The sequence below is a fragment of the Mastigoproctus giganteus genome, chromosome 2 (assembly GCF_048544385.1).
Source record: "Mastigoproctus giganteus isolate SK-2022 chromosome 2, ASM4854438v1, whole genome shotgun sequence".
Lineage (NCBI taxonomy): Eukaryota > Metazoa > Arthropoda > Arachnida > Uropygi > Thelyphonidae > Mastigoproctus > Mastigoproctus giganteus.
This window is the reverse complement of record NC_143576.1, coordinates 194,042,270-194,062,066: the sequence shown is the minus strand read 5'-3', so window position 1 is coordinate 194,062,066 and position 19,797 is coordinate 194,042,270. Positions and strand designations below refer to the sequence as shown.

Sequence of the window (19,797 nt, the reverse complement as noted above, 5' to 3'; positions counted from 1 at the left end):
CATCAAATGAATTACAGAGGCATAATTAACAAACAACAGAGAAATACAAAGAATTAGCAATGCAAGTTATACATATAAAAATGCTACAAGTATTTTAACTAGCAAGTTAAAATAAGGCATTTAAATAAGAAAGCAAGCCTACTTTGACACAACTTTTAATGGTATAAACTGCAGAAAAACAAATATGCAGTCTAATTTTATCTTCAGCCTTTCTGGTAGAACAAATAGTTAATCTGTTAACACAATGCTTATATACAACTAAGGAAGCACTATTTCCATCCTTTTAGTGATCTTTTCTTCTAATGCTCTAACACTGAGCAGGAAAACCTTTAATATTTTAGTCTTTGACATGATCAATGATGTTTTAATGATAAAAATCGTTGGATGTGCTGGAAGTTTTGAGGTTTTTATTTGGTATGGCTTTTTCTGCTGCATACTGAAGTTTCACAACAACATGGGTAACTGCTTCATCAGTTAAGGACTATTGGATTATTTATGGGTTTTATCTTTTCTGAAAATATTGCACCAATGTAGTTTTGACATATCTGGGAGACTTATATAATCTCTTGGAGGTAGAGAGATATTGGTGCACAATTAGAGGGTCAGAATTACATACATCATCTTCCCTCGGAAACCCAGCAATTTCACTGAAGTAGCATAGTTATTACTGTTTATTTTATATTTAGTTTTTGGACAGTTTCTGCAGCACTGAGGCTTTGTGCTTTTTATTCTTGGTTTTAGTCTCTTTTTTTTAAAAAGGCCTTCATTTATCCCATCTTCAAGAAAAATTTGCAGGGAAGAATCACCTGAAGTTTTTCCAATGGTGTTCATTTCTTGGTGAAGATCAAAAGTTTTTCATGTTTTTCTGTGCTGACTTGGGAGCACAGAAAAACATGAGAAACTTCTGGGAGTGAATGTTTACAAGTATTACTGGAATTGGTGTGGTGAGTTTGTTGCACTCTTGAACTACATAAAAAATGAAGATTTGAACATTTTTGTAGCTTCAGAACCCATAATTTTATGAGAAGCATTTGGTAGTTTCAACTATTTTTCCTTCTCATGCTAACAACAGCTACTAACATTAAATGTATTTTCAAAACAGCAAAATTAGACCAATTTCAGATGACATACATGGTTATGTTACTCCCTTTTCTAATATAAGCTTTCACTTCACCTGGATGATATAGGCAGTAAGCAGAGGATATTCCTGCCTCCCCAACCACCTCTAAAAGTTCATGACATGCTAAAATTAGATAACCTTGACTGATGAAAAAAACTGGAAATTATTAGTGAAACATATACTGCCTTGTAATAAAAATTGTTACAAAGCTTGACTTGTTCTAATTCAAGCCTCACTTTAAAGAAGAGGGCACAAATTTTAACAAATTCATCCAGCTCCAAAGATAATTTGCAAAAAAGGAAAAATTTATTTGTAAAGGAAAATTTTTTATTCAAACACAACTGGTTTATTTCCCACTTATTATTACTAATATTATTATTATTTTTTTAATCAGTAGAGCAAATGGCATTTTAATGAACCAGAAGATGAGCTTGGGAGATTGACATCAGCCAATATCTATGGCTCTTGCCTCACTGTACATGTCAAAAGACCACAAACTGAGAGCACATAACCTTATTTACATTCATTATTTATGTGTATTGTCCAAGTTACTATACAACTGTGCACATTTGATTTATTGTGCGGCTATTAACATACCCATAAAAAAAGATGCCAGAAAAGAAATGCAAAGAGGAAACAGAGAACAGACAGAACTGTGCTCCTGAGTTTGCTCCTGTTGTGTCACTTTTTTGCACTTTCCTATTCCACTGGAATTTTTCCTTTAGTGAAATTAAAAATGTGACTAAATTTTTATGGAATGCCATCTGTGATGGCAGATGACACTCTAACTTCTCCACTAATGCTGGTGTTCCTCAAGTTTCAACTTTTTCCTCTTTATATTAATAATCCTCTTCCACTGACTGGAAATCCTATCCATAGTTTTGCTGATGATAGCACACTACATTTCACTTTACAGTTTGAAAAATCTTACCCTGCATAAAAAGCTTCAAACTTCTAATAACATTCTAACCATTATTCCAGGAATCATGTTGATTTATAGGCTCTAGTTCCAGGCAGATATTCAATACTTGAGAATCAAAGCTTCCAGAACATTCTGGGTTACGAGATGTGATCTCTTGGGCAATTTGGCTATGTAGCTAACTTCAAAATCCTAGTAAAATACTATCATTATTGTGAATATAACAATTAAGATAGATTAGATACTGATTTTCTTCCCACTGATTTTAGATATGGATCTAAAAATCAATGATTATTCTCACACTCATTTTAGATTACAATTAATGAAAAACATTACTGCTGAAAACATTTTTCAGCCTGGCCTATACTTGTTAACAGGAGAGACTGCTTCTACAGGGAGGGGATACACTTAAATAGAAAGGGTGCAAGAATATTTGCTGATGCTATCGAGGCAGTGATAGGTGGGTCGGAAAACTGCTAGCTTGGGGGGAAACAAGGATTAATAGATTAACAGTAGCCACTGGCAGAGGTGAAAGTGATTCTTGCACTGCTTCTATTGGAATGAGCAGCAGCCTGGAAAACAAGATGTAGGGTATTTCAGAGCCTGCTGGGAGTCATTGTGGTACAAGTAAACACATGGGTTGTGTTAGGGTAGCTAAGAATAGGAACAGGTGTATGTATACTTGCGTGTACACCAATGATAGGAGTTTGGTAAATAAATTTGATGAATTTGAGGTATTGCAAAAAAAAAACAACAAAGGCAGATATTGTTGGGATATCAGAGACGCAGTGTCACACAGATATAAGGAATGCAGAGTACAATGTGTACAGAAAGGATAGAGAGGATAGGAAGGGAGGAGGGGTTATGCTATTAGTTAAGAAACACATAAAATCCATGGAAGTGAAGCCAGTCAACACTGCTGGACAGTGCAGTGTTGAGTCAGTTTGGTGTGACATAAGCATTGGGAGATCAAAACTGAGAGTAGAAGTGTGCTACAGGCCTAATGACTCTGATGAGTATAATAAGAAAATGTACAGGGAAATAAGAGTGGGCCAGTAAATCAGAGAGTGTTATAATGGGAGATTTTAATTTCCCAGATACTGACCGAATTTGTGGGTTGGTCACTGCACACTAGCAAGGCTTTTGTGGATTTTTTGGATGATTGTTTTCTACATCAGCATGTCCGGGAGGCAACTAGAGGGAGTAATACTCTTGATCTGATTATCAGTAGTGATTCTTCATGCATTAAGAATCTGCAGATAAAGGAACTACTAGGTGGCAATGATCACAGTATGCTGAAGTGGGATTTACTCAAAAAGGTAGCTACCATCAGAGGTAAAAGGAAGGGTTTTTGCTTTCGTAAAGGCGACTACGATGGTCTGAGACAGTATTTAAATTCTGTACAGTGGGACCACTGATGATGTTACCAACAGCAAATTCAAAATTTCAAAAGCATTCAAAGAACTTATCTTGGAAGCCACTAGGCTTTACATACCAACTAAGAAATATTGTTCAAGGTTTAGGCCTAAATGGATGTCAGATGAACTAATGAGATATATGGCAGAGAAGAAATATGCATGGGATATATGGGATTAATGGGTGATACGGAAGCCAATGATAAATATAAGCTAGTTTGTAACCAAGTCACAAAGGAGATTAGGCAGGCAAAAGCAGATTATGAGAAATCCTTGGCAAAGGATGCAAAGAAAAACAGAAAAGAGTTCTTTACCTATGTAAACTCTAGAAGGAAAGGGATGAATCAGATTGGTCCACTGGATATTGATGGTTCAACAGTTGAGGATCCTGCTCAGGTGGTTAACAAACTGAATGAGTATTTTGCATCTACATTCACACATGAGGGAAGTTATTCAGGAAGGGGAATGCCAGAGGTGAAGTAAACTCTGGCAGTGAGCTAGATGATTTTGTAATAACTGAGAGCAAAGTGGAGGAGAAATTGTTGAGGATAAACATAAAAAAGCACCCGGAGTGGATGGGATCTTTCCAGTTATATTAAAGGAAGCAGCAAAGGAAGTAAGAAACCACCTTAGCCATAATTATGAGAGCTTCTTTGGACTCAGGAGAGATACCCATAGACTGGAGATGTGCAAATGTGACCCCAATTCACAAAGGAGGATCAAAGGCTGAGACAAGTAATTATAGACCTGTGAGTTTAACTTCAGTTCCAGGAAAATTAATGGAGGCACTTGTTAAAGAAGCACTGCAGGATCATCTAGACAAGACTTCAGTTATAGCTCAGACACAGCATGGTTTTGTTAAGGGAAAGTCTTGCCTGACCAATTCGATTGGATACTATGATGCAGTCACAAAAGAACTGGATGCAGGGAATAACTTTGATATTATATATTTGGATCTTAGAAAGGCTTTTGATACTGTTGCACATGGAAGACTGCTGCACAAATTGGAGCAGTGTGGCATTGGAGGCAAATTGCTGCTATGGATAAAGGGATGGTTGAGTGGGAGAAGACAGAGAGTCGTAATCAATGGACACTACTCATCGTGGACTAATGTTATTAGTAGAGTCCCTCAGAGTTCAGTGTTGGGTCCATTGTTGTTTTCTGTATTTATAAATGACATTAATGATGGTATATCAAGCTTAATGTCCAAGTTTGCAGACGATACAAAGGTTGGCAGGGTTGTTAAGGACACTACTGACGCTATGCTGCTGCAACAGGATCTGGAAAGGTTGAGCAGATGGGCTGAGAGGTGGCAAATGAAGTTTAACATTGCAAAATGTAAAGTACTACATATGGGAAACAGTAACCCCAGAGCAACGTATCAATTCTGTGGTACTACACTGACAGTGGTAGAGAATGAAAAGGACATGGGGGTAATTGTGCAGGCAGATATGAAGTTTTCTGAGCAGTGCAGATGGGCTGCAAGAGTAGCTCATGGTGTCTTGTCAATGATATACAGGAATTTTTCTAGCAGGGATAAGGTGGTGATTATTCCCTTGTATAAGGCAATCGTCAGGCTACACCTTGAGTACTATATACAGGTCTGGAAGCCTCATTTTAAGAAGGATGTAGAGCCGTTGGAACAAGTGCAGAGAAGGGCAACAAGATTAGTGAATGGAACAAAGGTTGTTCTTATGAAGAAGGGCTTAAGTTTTGCAAATTACAGTGTCTGGAGACTAGGCACCGGCGAGGTGATCTGATAGGGGTGTATAAAGACTTGAATGGTTTGAGCATGCTCAATGCTGATGGGATTGTTCCTCTTGCTCAGAATAATCACCTGAGAGGCATAAATTCAAATTGAGGAAAGACAGATGTAGGATAGATGTGTGGAAATTTGCCTTTAGCCCGCGGGTAGTTGGTTGTTGGAACAGACTTCCACCCCTTGTTGTGGAAGTTGATAGCCTAAATAAATTTAAGGCTCAGATGGACAGGTATTTCAAACAAACGGAGGGGTGAAATGGGAGTGTGTTTTTTTTTGTTTTTTTTTTTTTGGCTGATGCTGCATAAGCTTTCTTTCTTGCATCATATGCTAATGCTAACTACAGTGCTTTCAATACAGATTACTCACATTCACCAGATATCTGAGAGGGCACAACTCCCACCTGAATATTTGGAAACTAGTTGAATGGAGAATTCTGCCTCATTTCTTTGAGAGCAAACTAGATTAAAGAAAATACTGAGCATTTATTTATAATGATAAAAGAGTTAGTGTTTAATGGGCAGGACTTAGATTGTAACCAATGGCTGAAGCACTACTCACATAGGAAGCAACTTGTCTCATCACAAGTAGAACATCCTCATAAATAAATATTGATATTTTCTGAAAATTTTTAAAGGTGTCTATTGAAATATATATTTGTTAGTATAACTACAAACTCATAAAGGTTACTAGGTTACTATCTGTGGATATGACGATTATAGATAATTTATTTTGAAAATAAAGAATTTCATTTCATTCATAAGAGAAACTATGTGGCCTTAGAAATAAATTCAATAAACTGAAGACTACCATCTCATTATGTTTGGTGGCCAGTAGACTTTTGACTTCTATAGGTAGTATGACATTAGTACACATGACAGAAAAAACTTCATGTAGTAGTAGTAGTAGCAGTAGTGGCATGTGATGCATGAAAGCAAGTGTATGAGCTTACGGAGCATCAGCCATAAAAAAAAAAAAAAAAAAAAAAAATTACAAAACAATTCCCTCTAAATGTTTGTCCAGTTTCTCCTTAAATTTATTTAAGGCATCAACTTCCACAACAACAGACGGAAGTTTGTTCCAGCAATTCACCCACTGGCTAAAGGCAAATTTTCGCACATCTATTCTACATCTGTCTTTTCTCAATTTGAATTTATGCCCCCTTAGGTTCGTAATCTGAACAAGTGAAAGAATTCCATCAGAATTCAGCGTGCTCAACCCATTCAAGGCCTTATACACCTCAATCAGATCCCCTCGCAGGTGCCTAGTCTCCAGCTGCTGCAATTTGCAGAACTTATGCCTCTCTTGGTAAGAGGATCCCTTCATTCCCCTCGCCAATCTTGTTGCCCTCCTTTTCACAAGCTCAAGCAAATCTACATCCTTCCTAAAATGAGGCCTCCAGACCTGTATGCAGTACTCAAGGTGTGGTCTGACCAATGCCTTACACAGAGGGACAATCACCTGCTTTTCCCTGCTAGCAAAATTCCTGTATATCATTGACAAATCCCAATGACCTGCCCTGGCAGCCTGTCTGCATTGCTCAGAAAACTTCATATCTGACTGCACAATTACTCCACGATCTTTTTCATTTTCTACCACCTTAAGTGTAGTACCACACAGTTGGTACGTTTCTCTGGGGTTACTTTTACCCATATATAGTACTTTGCATTTGTCAATGTTAAACTTCGGTTGTCACTTCTCAGCCCATCTGCCCAAATTTTCTAGATCCTATTGCAGTAACACACTGTCATTAACAACCCTGCCAACCTTTGTACCATCTGCAAACTTTGACACTAAGCCACATAACCTTCATCAATTTCATTGATAAATATACAAAACAACAGTGGACCCCTTCATTCCCCTTCAAAGAAAAAACTGGTCTTCTCTCTTTTTTTCATTTACGTCTTTTAGCCTCTTTGTGGTGGCCAAGGGTTAGGGATCTGCATTTCTGCTTCCTTGGGCTCATTTTGGAGTCTGTTTGAAGTGTTTTCACCCCATTCCCCACCTTAGTTCTTTTTGGTGCTTCTTCCAGCCTGAATTTGGCCACTATCTACCAAGGGGGTTTATTGCAGGTTTGTGCAGGGTGAGTGCCGATTTCTGGGCATTCGCTATTAATTTTTTAGGTATATCAGGCTTAATGTCGAAGTTTGCAGATGATACAAAGGTTGGTAGGGTTGTTAATGACAGTAATGGCAGTGTGCTACTGCAACAGGATCTAGATAATTTGGGTAGATGGGCTAAGAAGTGGCAACTGAAGTTTAACCTTGACAAATGCAAAGTACTGCATATGGGTAGAAGTAACCCCAGAGAAACGTACCAACTGTGTCGTACTACACTTAAGGTGGTAGAAAATGAAAAAGACCTGGGAGTAATTGTGCAGTCAGATATGAAGTTTTCTGAGCAATGCAGACAGGCTGCCAGGGCAGGTCATGGGGTTTTGTCAATGATATATAGGAATTTTGCTAGCAGGGAGAAGGAGGTGATTGTCCCTCTGTATAAGGCAATGGTCAGGCCACGCCTTGAGTACTGCATACAGGTCTGGAGGCATCATTTTAGGAAGGATGTAGATTTACTTGAGCGTGTACAGAGAAGGGCAACAAGATTGGTGAGGGGAATGAAGGGATCCTCTTACCAAGAGAGGCTTAAGTTCTGCAAATTGCAGTGGCTGGAGACTAGGCACCTGTGCGGTGATCTGATTGAGGTGTATAAGGCCTTGAATGGGTTGAGCACGCTGAATTCTGATGGGATCCTTCCACTTGTTCAGATTACAAACCTAAGGGGACATAAATTCAAATTAAGAAAAGACAGATGTAGAATAGATATGCGGAAATTTGCCTTTAGCCAGCGGGTGGTTAATTGCTGGAACAGACTTCCACCTGTCGTTGTGGAAGTTGACAGGTTAAATAAATTTAAGGAGGAACTGGACAGACATTTGGAGGGAATGGTGTGATTTTTTTTGGCTGATGCTGCATAAGCTGATACACTTGCTTTCTTGCATCACATGTCACTACTACTACTACTACTACTACCCAACACCGAACCCATTGATTACCACCCTTTGTCTTCTCCCACTCAACCATCATTTTATCCATTGTAGCAACTTACCCTTAATATCATTCTGCTCCAATTTGTACAATAGTTTTCCATGCGCAACAGTTTTCCTGAAATCCAAATATATGACAAAATTATTTTTTGCATCCAGTTCCTTTGTAACCACATCATAATATCCAATCAAATTTGTCACACAAGACTTTCCCTTAACAAACCCATGCTGTGTCTGAATTATTGCTGCAGTCTTATCTAGATGATCCTGAAATGCATCTTTCACCAGTGGCTCCATTATTTTACCCGAAACAGAAGTTAAACTAACTGATCTGTAATTACTCGTGTCACCCTTCGATCCCCCTTTGTGAATTGGGGATAAATTTGCACATCTCCAGTCCATGGGGAACTCACCTGACTCCAAGAATGCTTGGAGTCAGGTGACTCCAAGCATAATTATGGCTAAGGGTTTGCTCACTTCCTTTGCTGCCTCCTGTATTATAACTGGATAGATCTCATCCACCCCAGGTGCCTTTCTTATGTTTAACTTCAACAATTTCACCTCCACTTTGCTCTCAGTTAGTACAAAATCATTAAGCACCCTGCTATAATTTGATAAGCTTCTTGCATTTTCAAATCTTAATAACTCCTCATGTGTGAATGTAGATGCAAAACGCTCATTCAGTTTGTTTGCTATCTGAGCAGGATCATCAACAGTCGAACCATCGATATCAAGTGGACCAATCAGAGTTTATATAAGTAAAGAAATCCTTACTGTTTTTCTTAGCATCCTTTTCCAAAGATTTATCGTAATCTGCCTAACCTCCTTTGTGGCTTGATTACAGACTAGCTTATATCTGCCATAGGCTTCTGTGTTACCTAATAATTTATATGCATCTCATGCATTTTTCTTCTCTGCCACGAGTCTCATTAGTTCATTTGACAACCATTTAGGCCTAAACCTTGAACAATATTTCTTAATAGGTATGAAACTTTTAGTAGCTTCCACGATTAATTCCTTGAATGCTTCCCACTTAGAATTTGCTGTTGGTAACATCATCAGTTGATCCCACTGTAGTCACCTTTACGGAAGCAAAAACTCTTTCCTTTACCCTTGATGGTAATTATTTCTTTAAGTAAATCCCACATCAGTACACTGTAATCACTTCTACCTAGTGGTTCCTTTATCTGCAAATTCTTGATACATGAATGATCACTGCTGATTACCAGATCAAGGATTTTACCCTCTCTGGTTGCCTCTCAAACATGCTGCTGCAGAAAACAATCATCCAATAAATCCACAAAAGTCTTACTAGAGCACGATTGACCAACCCACACGTTCCAGTCAATATCTGGGAAGTTAAAATCCTCCATTATAAGACATTCTGATTTACTAGACCACTCTATTTCTCTGCACAATTATTCATTGTACTCATTCAAGTCATTAGTCTTATAACACACTTCTACTCTTATTTTTGCTTTCGCAGTGCTTATGTCACACCAAACAGACTGAACAGTACACTGTTCTTCTATATCAACTGGATGCACTTCTTTTGATTTTATGTTTTTCTTAATTAACAGCATAACACCTCCTCCCTTCCTATCCATCCTTTCTGTACACATTGTACTCCCCAAATTCCAATTCTGCATTCTTAATATCTGTGTGACACCACATCTCTACTATCCCAACAATATCCACCTTTGATATCTTGACCAACACTTCAAATTCATCAAATTTATTTACTATAATTCTAGCATTGGTATACTTTTTTTTTTTTTTTTTTTTGGTAGTTGTTGGTGCATCGGCATCTGTGGCCATAATGCACCTCCCAAGGTTTTTGCAGTACTTTGATCCAAGCCCGAGGCGGGATTCGAACCCACGACCTTTGGGTTGCCAGGCAGGTACTTTACCCACCCGGCTAGCCCGGTCGGCGCATTGGTATACATGCAGCTATTCTTATTCTTAGTTACCCTAACACATCCCATATACCCACCTGTTTCACGATGACTGCCATCAGTCTCTGAAACCCCAAGCACCCCTCGCATTACTTTTAAATAAATAGCATCATAAAAGGCTATTCTGTTATTTGTTTAAAAAATATGAGGCATCTTTGTGACAACCGGCGTTGAGACATGGTGGTCTATCATTACATAAGAAGCAAATCACAAATAACTTGTGAATAATGAAGTTTTAAGTTACTTTGCAGTGCAATGAAGTTAAATTTCATGTTTAGGATTAAAAAAAAAAAAAAAAAATTGTACCCCTTTTATTGTTGTTGTTATTGAGTTTAACGACACAAAGGTTCATAGGGCCATATTGTGTCTTTTTCACGCTGAATATGAATGTTAACTTCATTGTAATACCTGTTATATTTTATGGTATATTCCTATACAATTTAGGAAAGTAAATAGTTCTTTTTTTATTAGGATCATCTGCAATAAATTTATTGATGACTGTGTATTAGCAATTGATTTAAAGGTGTTTAAGCAGATATTTTGAAAGTGGGGACAGTCCACTAACAAATGGCGAATAGTCAATTGTACTTGACATGATGTTCATTGGGAAGTGCTCTCATTAGTTAACAGATATAGGTGAGTGAGGTAAGTATGCCCAATCCATAGCCTTCCTAAAATTGTTTCTTCTCATCTGCTTTTCCAGAAGCGGGAAAGCCACAGCTTTGGTTCTGGTTTTATTTGGTACAGTTTGTTTCCTGGATAACCTCGCCAGATTAGTGACCAGCTATTATAACGTCCTTTATGGATAATATGTTTATAATCAGTATATGGAGTTTGAAAAGTCTACAAAAGAACAGTATCTGATTATTTGGCTTCAAGATCTGCTCTTTCATTTCCTGTTATTCCACAATGTCCTAGAATCCAGGAGAATGTCACAGTTTGGTTTGACTCATTACAAGCAAGTAATTTAGAATGGATTTGTCTTATTACAGGGTGAGGGGAGTTGGTATTACTACTTATGGCAGAGACAACACTGAGCAAGTCAGTGTATATTAAAGCAAGCATAATTAGAAGTACGGTAGTGTGATCCAGAGCCACGTTTATAGCATAAAGCTCAACAGTGAAGATGCTGCTTTCTACAGGTAATGAAACAGAAGTGGCAAATGATGGAAAGACTGTCCCAGCACCTACTTGGGTCTCAGTTTTTGATAAATGGATAGTTTGAAGATAGGCCATATGTGTTTGAAAGTTCAGTTTCCTATCTAGTATCAGGCCAAAGAATCAGACAGTGTGAGCAACAGGAACTGGCACGTTATTTATCTTTAGCTCTGGATCAGGATGAAGTGACCAAAGTTTGCTGAAATGAGTAGTAGTGGATTCTGTTCAGCGAAATGGTATCCATTGCATACGGTCTAGGAATGAATTCTCGTTAAAGCAATTTGTAGCTGTCTTTCGATAGTATTCATATTTTGCGATTGGCAGGATATGGCGAGGTCATCAGCATACATGTATATTTCGATTATTTTTGGAAGATTTTCCAATATATTGTTGACCCACATGGTTGGATTCAATATGGAAGCCTGTGGGACACCCTCTTCTTGAATGTGAGATGCTGACAGCATGTTTTGATATCAGACTTAAAATGTGTGTAATTTTCAAAAGTTCTGAATTATTAAAGGCAGATAGTCTCTCAATCCTAACTGATGCATATCTTTAATGATACTATGACACCATGTGGTGTCAAATGCTTTATGAATATCCAGGTTAACCAACACTAGACGTTGTCTCCTGACACGAAGGCGTAGAAATGTTGGATTCAATTTTTACAAGTAAATCTAGGGTGGATCTGTTTTTACGGAAGCCATATTGGTGATCAGAAAGTAGATTTTTGGAGTCCAGAATCCAGGTGAGCCTCTTATGCACCATTCTTTCAAATATTTTGCCCAAACAGCTTGTCAATTATATCAGTCTATAATTCTGAATTTGAGAAGTATCTTTACCGGGTTTTGGTATAGTGCAAATATAGGAATGACGCCAAGAGATAGGGTATGTATTTTCTGGAAAGATCCAGTTGTAAAAGAGCAATAATATGCATAGATTGGGTTCACATAGATGCTTCAGCATACTGTAGTGAATGTCGTCTGGCCTGATGCACTAGATGGAGATTTGCTCAGGGATTCTTTTAGCTCAGCAAAAGTAAGGGGCTGGTTATATGGAAGTGAAAGACTAGTTGAACAATTCAATTTAATAGATTCTTTATTAGTTTTAATGCATTGAAAGGAGGTCACATAAGAGGAAGCAGTGGAAATATTATAGAAAAATTCTGCTAAAGCATTTGCAATATCAATAGGAGAGGATAAGTCCTGCCCATTCCATTGTATTATTGGGGAATGCAAAGGTAGAAATTTCCTGAGTGTTTGTATTTTTTTTCCAGATAATCCGAGTATCAGTATTTTTGTTAATAGTTGAGGCAAAGTTAATCCAGAAGTTATGTTTTGCTTTTTTCTAATTTGTCTTGCTCTGGCTCTGAGTTTTCTGAAAGCAATTACATTGGCGATTGTTGGGAATTTACGAAATTGGTTCCAAGCACGTTTCTTTCTCTTTTCGCTTTGGAGCAATCTTCATTCCACCAATGGTTTTGGTGTACCTGTTTGCATTGGTCAGATTTTGGAATAGAAATTTCGGCTGCCAATAATATATGGCTGGTAACGTAATCGGTTACATCATCAATATAATGATATTCCTATTGCCATCCGGACTGCTAAAACTTCTAAGGAGATTTGTAGTTGGAGATGCCTTGATGGTATGGTAATTTTGACAAGAATAGCTACCCTTCCATGAGGAGAAGAGTCAACAAGCTTTATGACCTAAACATAGTATAGTTTTTGAATTTGAGAGAAACTTTTGGTGATAAAAATGTTAAGCATACGCCTACTGCATTAGTTTGTATGAGTAAATCATTCGGATCATCTATATTACTGCATAATCTTCTACAGTTCCATTGAAGGAATTTGTTCATTGTTTGGGATTAATTGAGGAAGACTGGTCTGACTGTTTTTCCTGAGAAGGTTTCTGTCTGCTTAGTTTTGATTTTTTATTTCTGGTAAAGATCGGGTGTCCTGTGTCCATGGTATCATTAACATGTAACTCTAGTACTGTGTCGTCATCCTCTGAATTTCTTCTGATTTTCAACAATAGCTGATTTTGTTGTTTCTGGCAAGGTAGAGATAACATCAGTTGGGATACTGATTGGCGTGTTGCTCGTTTCATTGACTGTAGGTTTCTTTTTGCATGTTAGCACAGTTTTGGTCCAGGTGGCAAAGGAAATATTCTGTTTGATGGAGACATAGGTTTGATTTGCAGCTGAGCAGCTGTTTCTGGTGACCAATGCATATGATCGACTAGGCATAGTTAGCAGTATTTGTATTTGTTTTCTTGCTTCAGGGTATGTGGCTTTATGCTCCACTTTATATTTTTGGATTTTTTTGCCTGTTTTCCAAAGGTCACACGCTTTAGAAAATGCAGGATGGCTACCTTTAGAGTTTGGGAAAGTAGGAGTGGAAGCTGTGCAATCTCCTTGGGAATGCTCCTTCGAGCCACAAATAGGACATACAGCATCGCCTCGGCATGCTGTCTGAGAATGGTCATACTTCTGGCACTTGAAGCAGCGAATGGGATTTGGGATGTTAGGACGGATCTTGCAGTTTAGGTAACTTGCTTTAACAGAAGATGGAAGAATAGGAGTTTGTATTCCAATTATTGTGTGAAACTACAACAAGCTTTATAGTTTCATACAATTTCAAATATTCCAAAACCCAGAAGAAATAATTAAAACATACCTGAAAGGACCATATACTTTCAGAACCTTTAACATCACTGATAACTTGTTCACTAGCTAATGGTAATGTCTGTGGGTCTTCAGTAAGCTTTGTTAATGCATCAAGGACCTCTTGTAGACGAGTGATCTCATGCAACATTGCCAACTCAGATTCCTTAAAAAAAAAAAAAAAAAAAAACTCTGCTGTTAGAGAACTAAAAGCCTTTTTAAAAAAAACAGCATGAATTTCTTTTTTTATAAACATAAGCATAAACATAAGAAATGAGTTTTAGCAGCTAACAATTCGGATCATTATCCTTATAATGATAAAGAACTGCGTACAAAATCTAACAATTAAAACATAAAACTGAAACTGCTAATATATATATATATATATATATATATATATATATATATATATATATATATACAGGGTGATTCACTACCAGTGCGACAAACTTGCAGGAGGTGTAGGGGGCACAAAGACGAATCGGAATCACATAGCATTGCAGGTCCGAAATGCCTTCGTCGTGCGGTAGAGGACGTTGAACGGGAGGTCGCGTGAACAGCGATCCCGCTGGAAGTCAGCATTTGCGAACCAGTTTCTGAGGCAGTAGGATGGACGAGTATTCAAACGTTGAACTGGCCGACATGCACCTCATGTATGGAGCTGCGGACTGTAACAAGCGCGCCGCTCTGCGCTTGTACCAGGAACGTTTCCCACACAGGCGTGCTCCTCATCATACGATTTTCGCACGTGTGCACAGAAGGTTACGTGAGACTGGTTGTTTCACGAGAGGTACCATGAATCGAGAGCGAACGTATTTGGTGGTGACGGGCTCGAACCCCAGTCTAATCAAGAAGCGTGTGCTACGCACTGCTGCTCCTTCCCACCGCTAAAACAAGGATGCCAAACAATGAGGAGAATGTCCTACGTCTTGCAGAAGGCAATTCGAGTACGAGCACTCGAGCGATAGGCCAACGATTGGGTATTTCCCAATCCACTGTATGGAGGATACTGTCAACAAACCAAATGAGTTCATACCATCTGCAATGCATCCAATCATTGGAGCCTGCAGATTATCCACTCCGGAGGACTTTTGCTACTTGGTTTCTTCAACAGAAACGGTTCGCAAATGCTCACTTCCAGTGGGGTCGCTGTTCACACGACCTCCCGTTCAACGTCCTCTACCGCATGATGAAGGCATTTCAGACCCTGCAATGCTATGTGATTCCGATTCGTCGTGCCCCCTACACCTCCTGCAAGTTTGTCGCACTGGTAGTGAATCACCCTGTATATATATTATAATAACACTAAATTTAGTCAGTCCTGAAAAATTACATGCAATAGGCAAATAAATCAACACAAATTTTTAGCAGTAAATTATTCACAGCGCAGTCAAACTCCATATAACTTATAAACAGTTACATGCCAGTTTTGAAAAAAATAAAATAATAAAATAACTAGACTAGCAATGAAAAGTAGGAGGACTTTCTCATCCTCTTGTGCATTTTTGTGACTAGCAGTTAATAGGAGAAGGGTGTGAAAAGCTCACAGCATGAGTATGAAGGGTAGTGATATAGTTAACCCAAATTTCATGCAGTTTCAATAACATCTTTTTTAATTAAAGGTCCTGAAGTCAACAGAGTTGACTGGATGAAGAAAGATGGACAAAATCAGCCACCACACAGTCATCCAGGATTCGGGGGAGAAAAAAGGGATAATGCCAAAGGCAATACAGGAGAATATGGTTACAACAATGGGGAGGATGCCCCTTACTAATCGATGGTTAAGAAGTGGGTGGCACAATTTAAATGATGTCAGCATGATGGGTCCCAAAGTTGTTGACAGCAGATGAAAAACACATAAGAGTTGTCAAGTCAAGTGAACATTTGCATATTTTTGAAGCAGATGCAACAAATTTCCTTGCAAGATTTGTGACCATGGATGAGATGTGCGTCCACCACTTCCAGCTAGAGACAATGGAGCAGTCCAAACACCGGAAACACTCTTCTCCAAAGAAAGCTAAGGCGATTCCTTCTGCTAGCAAAGAAAAGCATCAGTTTTTGGATGTTGTTAGTGGATTACCTTCAGAAAAGACATACAGTCATAGGGGCATATTATGCAGACCTCATGAGGCATTTGCATGAAAACATCAAAGACAAATGCCAAGAGTGAAAAAAAAAAAAAAAAAAAAAATCAGCAAAGGAGTCTTGTTCAACCAGGACTGTACCTACTCACAAGTCTGTCACTGCCATGGATGCACTACATGAGTGTAGCTTTGAATTCTTGGACTATCCCCATATTCACCATATCCAGGTTTAGCATCATTGGACTTTCACTTATTTCCTAATTTGAAAAATACCTGGCTGGCAGTAATGTCATTGCTGCAGTGAATGTATTCCTGAAGGCCCAAGAGGCAACTTTCTTTGCATCTGAAATCAATGCATTGCAGCATACATGGCAAAAATGTATTGATTAGGGGACTAAGTTGAAAAATACCATGTTACCAGGCTACTCAAATAAACCCTTCTTACCCAGGCCATGAATTTTTAAGTGCCCCTTGTACAATAGTCTCATTGCTCACAGCAGAACAGAGGTAATTTTATCCATGAATTTCCTTGACATAGCAGTACTTTAAAACAAATAGCACTTCCAAAAGCTTTAAGTGCCATTTATTCAAATGACAAGATATTGCTATGTGATCCAGTTTCAGAACTTACTAATACCTTATTAAACAGCAGGTAGTAATAGCAACATTTCTCTGAAAAGAGCAGTGGTAATGAAGTTGTTCTATGTGTAAGCTGGCACATGGTATGCAAAAGTTGGAATTTTAAAATTATAAAATAGCTAATGTGCTATAATAGCCTTTTAAAAATGATGAAAATATATTATGTAAAAATTTTAATGCCACTTTAATGGCACTTTACTGCCATGGAAGTTATAAATGCATAAGTACCATTAAACAAAAAAAAAAACAGCAAACACAAGGATAATGCTGAGGTGAATGAATTAGAACTGGATAGTTTAATAGAGCATAAGAACATGGATCAGTCATGGCGTGATCAAAAGCTCTGAAGAATATAATATTAGCATTGGCAAAGGCACATGATGCAAGAAAACAAGTTTATATAGCATCAGCCAAAAAAAAAAAAAAAAAAAAATCCCTTATTTCACCCATCCACTTGCTCCAAATGTTTATCAAGTTCTGCCTTGAATCTATATAGCTATCAACTTCTACAATGACAGATGGAAGTTTGTTCCACCAATCAACCACCCACTGGCTAAAGGCAAACTTCCGTACATCTATCCTACAACTGTCTTTCCTCAATTTGAATTTATGCCCCCTCAGACGATTATTCTGAGCAAGAGGAAGAATCCCATCTGCATTGAGCATGTTCAAACCATTCAAGGCTTTATACATCTCAATCAGATCACCTCGCAGGTGACTAGTCTCCAGACACTGTAATTTGCAAAACTTAAGCCTTTCTTCGTAAGAGCAACCCTTTGTTCCATTCACTAATCATGTTGCCCTTCTCTGTACTCGTTCCAACAGCTCTACGTCGTCCTTAAAATGAGACCTCCAGACCTATATACAGTACTCAAGGGGTGGCCTCACCATTGCCTTAATCAAAGGGGATAATCACCTCCTTATCCCTGCTAGAAAACTTCCTGTATATCATTGACAAAACACCATGAGCTACTCTTGCAGACCGTCTGCACTGCTCAAAAAACTTCATATCTGCCTGCACAATTACACCCAGGTCCTTTTCATTCTCTACTACTGTCAGTGTGGTACCACAGAGTTGATACGTTACTCTGGGATTCCTACTTTCCATAAGTAGTACTTTACATTTGTCAATGTTAAACTTCATTTGCCACCTCACAGCCCATCTGCTCAACTTTTCTAGATCCTGTTGCAGCAGTGTACTGCTATTAGTGTCATTAAAACCCTGCCAACCTTTATTTTGTCTGCAAATGTGGATATTAAGCCTGATATGCCATCATCAATATCATTTATAAATACAGAAAACAACAATGCACCCAACGCTGAACCCTGAGGAACTCCACTAATAACATTAGTCCACGAAGAACAGTGTCCATTAATTACGACTCTCTGTCTTCTCCCACTCAACCATCCCTTTATTCATAGCAACAATTTGCCTCCAATGCCACACTGCTCCAATTTGGCAGCAGTTTTCCATGTGCAACAGTATCAAAGGCTTTTCTAAGATCCAAATATATGATATCAAAGTTATTCTTTGCATCCAGTTCCTTTATGACTATATCATAGTATCCAATCAAATTAGTCAGACAAGACTTCCCCTTAACAAACCCCTGCTGTGTCGTGTCCAAGATATAACTGAAGTCGGGTCTAGATTATCCTGCAATGCTGTTTTTAACCAGTGCCTCCATTAATTTCCCTGGAACAGAAGTTAAACTAACAGTTCTGTAATTACCTGTGTCTCCCTTTGATCCTCCTTTTGTGGATTGGGGTCACATTTGCACATCTCCAGTCCATGGGTACCTCCCCTGAGTCCAGGGAAGCTCTCATAATTATGGCTAAGGGTTTGCTTACTTTCTTTGCCGCCACCTTTAATATAACTGGATTGATTCCATCCACCCCAGGTGCCTTTCTTGTGTTTATCTTCAACAATGTCTCCTTCACTTTACTCTCAGTTAATACAAGATTATCTAGCTTACTGCCAGAGTTGAATACACCTCTGGCATTCCCCTCCCTGAATAACTCCTCATGTGTGAATGTCAATGCAAAATATTCATTTAGTTTGTTAGCTTCCTGAGCAGGATCACCAACAGTTGAACCATTGATATCAAGTGGACCAATCTGATTCATCCCCTTCCTTCTAGAGTTCACATATGTAAAGAACTCTTTGCTGTTTTTCTTTGCATCCTTTACCAAAGATTTATCGTAATCTGCCTTCGCCTGCCTAACCTCCTTTGTAACTTGGTTACAGACCAGCTTATATCTATCATAGGCTTCTGTGTCACATGTTAATTTATATGTATCCCATGCATTTTTCTTCTCTGTCACATGTCTAATTAGTTCATCTGACATCCATTTAGGCCTAAATCTTGAACAAAATTTCTTTGTTGGTATGAAAAGCCTAGTAGCTTTCAAGATTAATTCTTTGAATGCTTCCCATTTTGAATTTGCTGTTGGTATCATCATGAGCTGGTTCCACCGTATAGAATTTAAATACTGTCTCATACCACCGTAGTCACCTTTAGATGGTAGATGGTAGTTACCTGTTTGAGTAAATCCCACTTCAACACACTGTGATCACTGCCACCTAGTGGTTCCTTTATCTGCAGAGTTGATGCATGAAGAATCAGTACTGATAATCAGATCAAGAGTATTACTCCCTCTAGTTGCCTCCTGAACATGCTGCTGTAGAAAACAATCATTCAATAAATCCACAAAAGCCTTGCTAATGTATGAGTGACCAACCCACAAATTCCAGTCAATATCTGAGAAATTAAAATCCCCCATTATAAGACACTAATTTACTGGCCCACTCTATTTCTCTGCACAATTGTTGACTATAATCATCAGATTCATTAGGCCTATAACACACACCTACTCTCATTTTTCCTTTCCCAGTGCTTATGTCACACTAAACAGACTCAACATTGCATTATCCACCCACATCAATTGGATGCACTTCCTTAGATTTTATGTGTTTCTTAACTAACCTCCTTTTCTGTCCTGTCTATCCTTTCTGTACACACTGTACTCCCCAAATTCC

At 38.4% G+C, this 19,797-nt stretch overlaps 1 protein-coding gene across 1 annotated transcript in view; it reads right to left on the bottom strand.

Moving 5' to 3' along the window:
• Positions 1–19,797, bottom strand: part of LOC150089873 (uncharacterized) — a 228,103-nt gene that overhangs the window by 113,032 nt on the left and 95,274 nt on the right. The window contains exon 8 of the mRNA XM_090390118.1: positions 14,051–14,203. Coding sequence (XP_090246244.1) covers positions 14,051–14,203 — 153 coding nt within the window. The remainder of the gene's footprint in view (positions 1–14,050; positions 14,204–19,797) is intronic.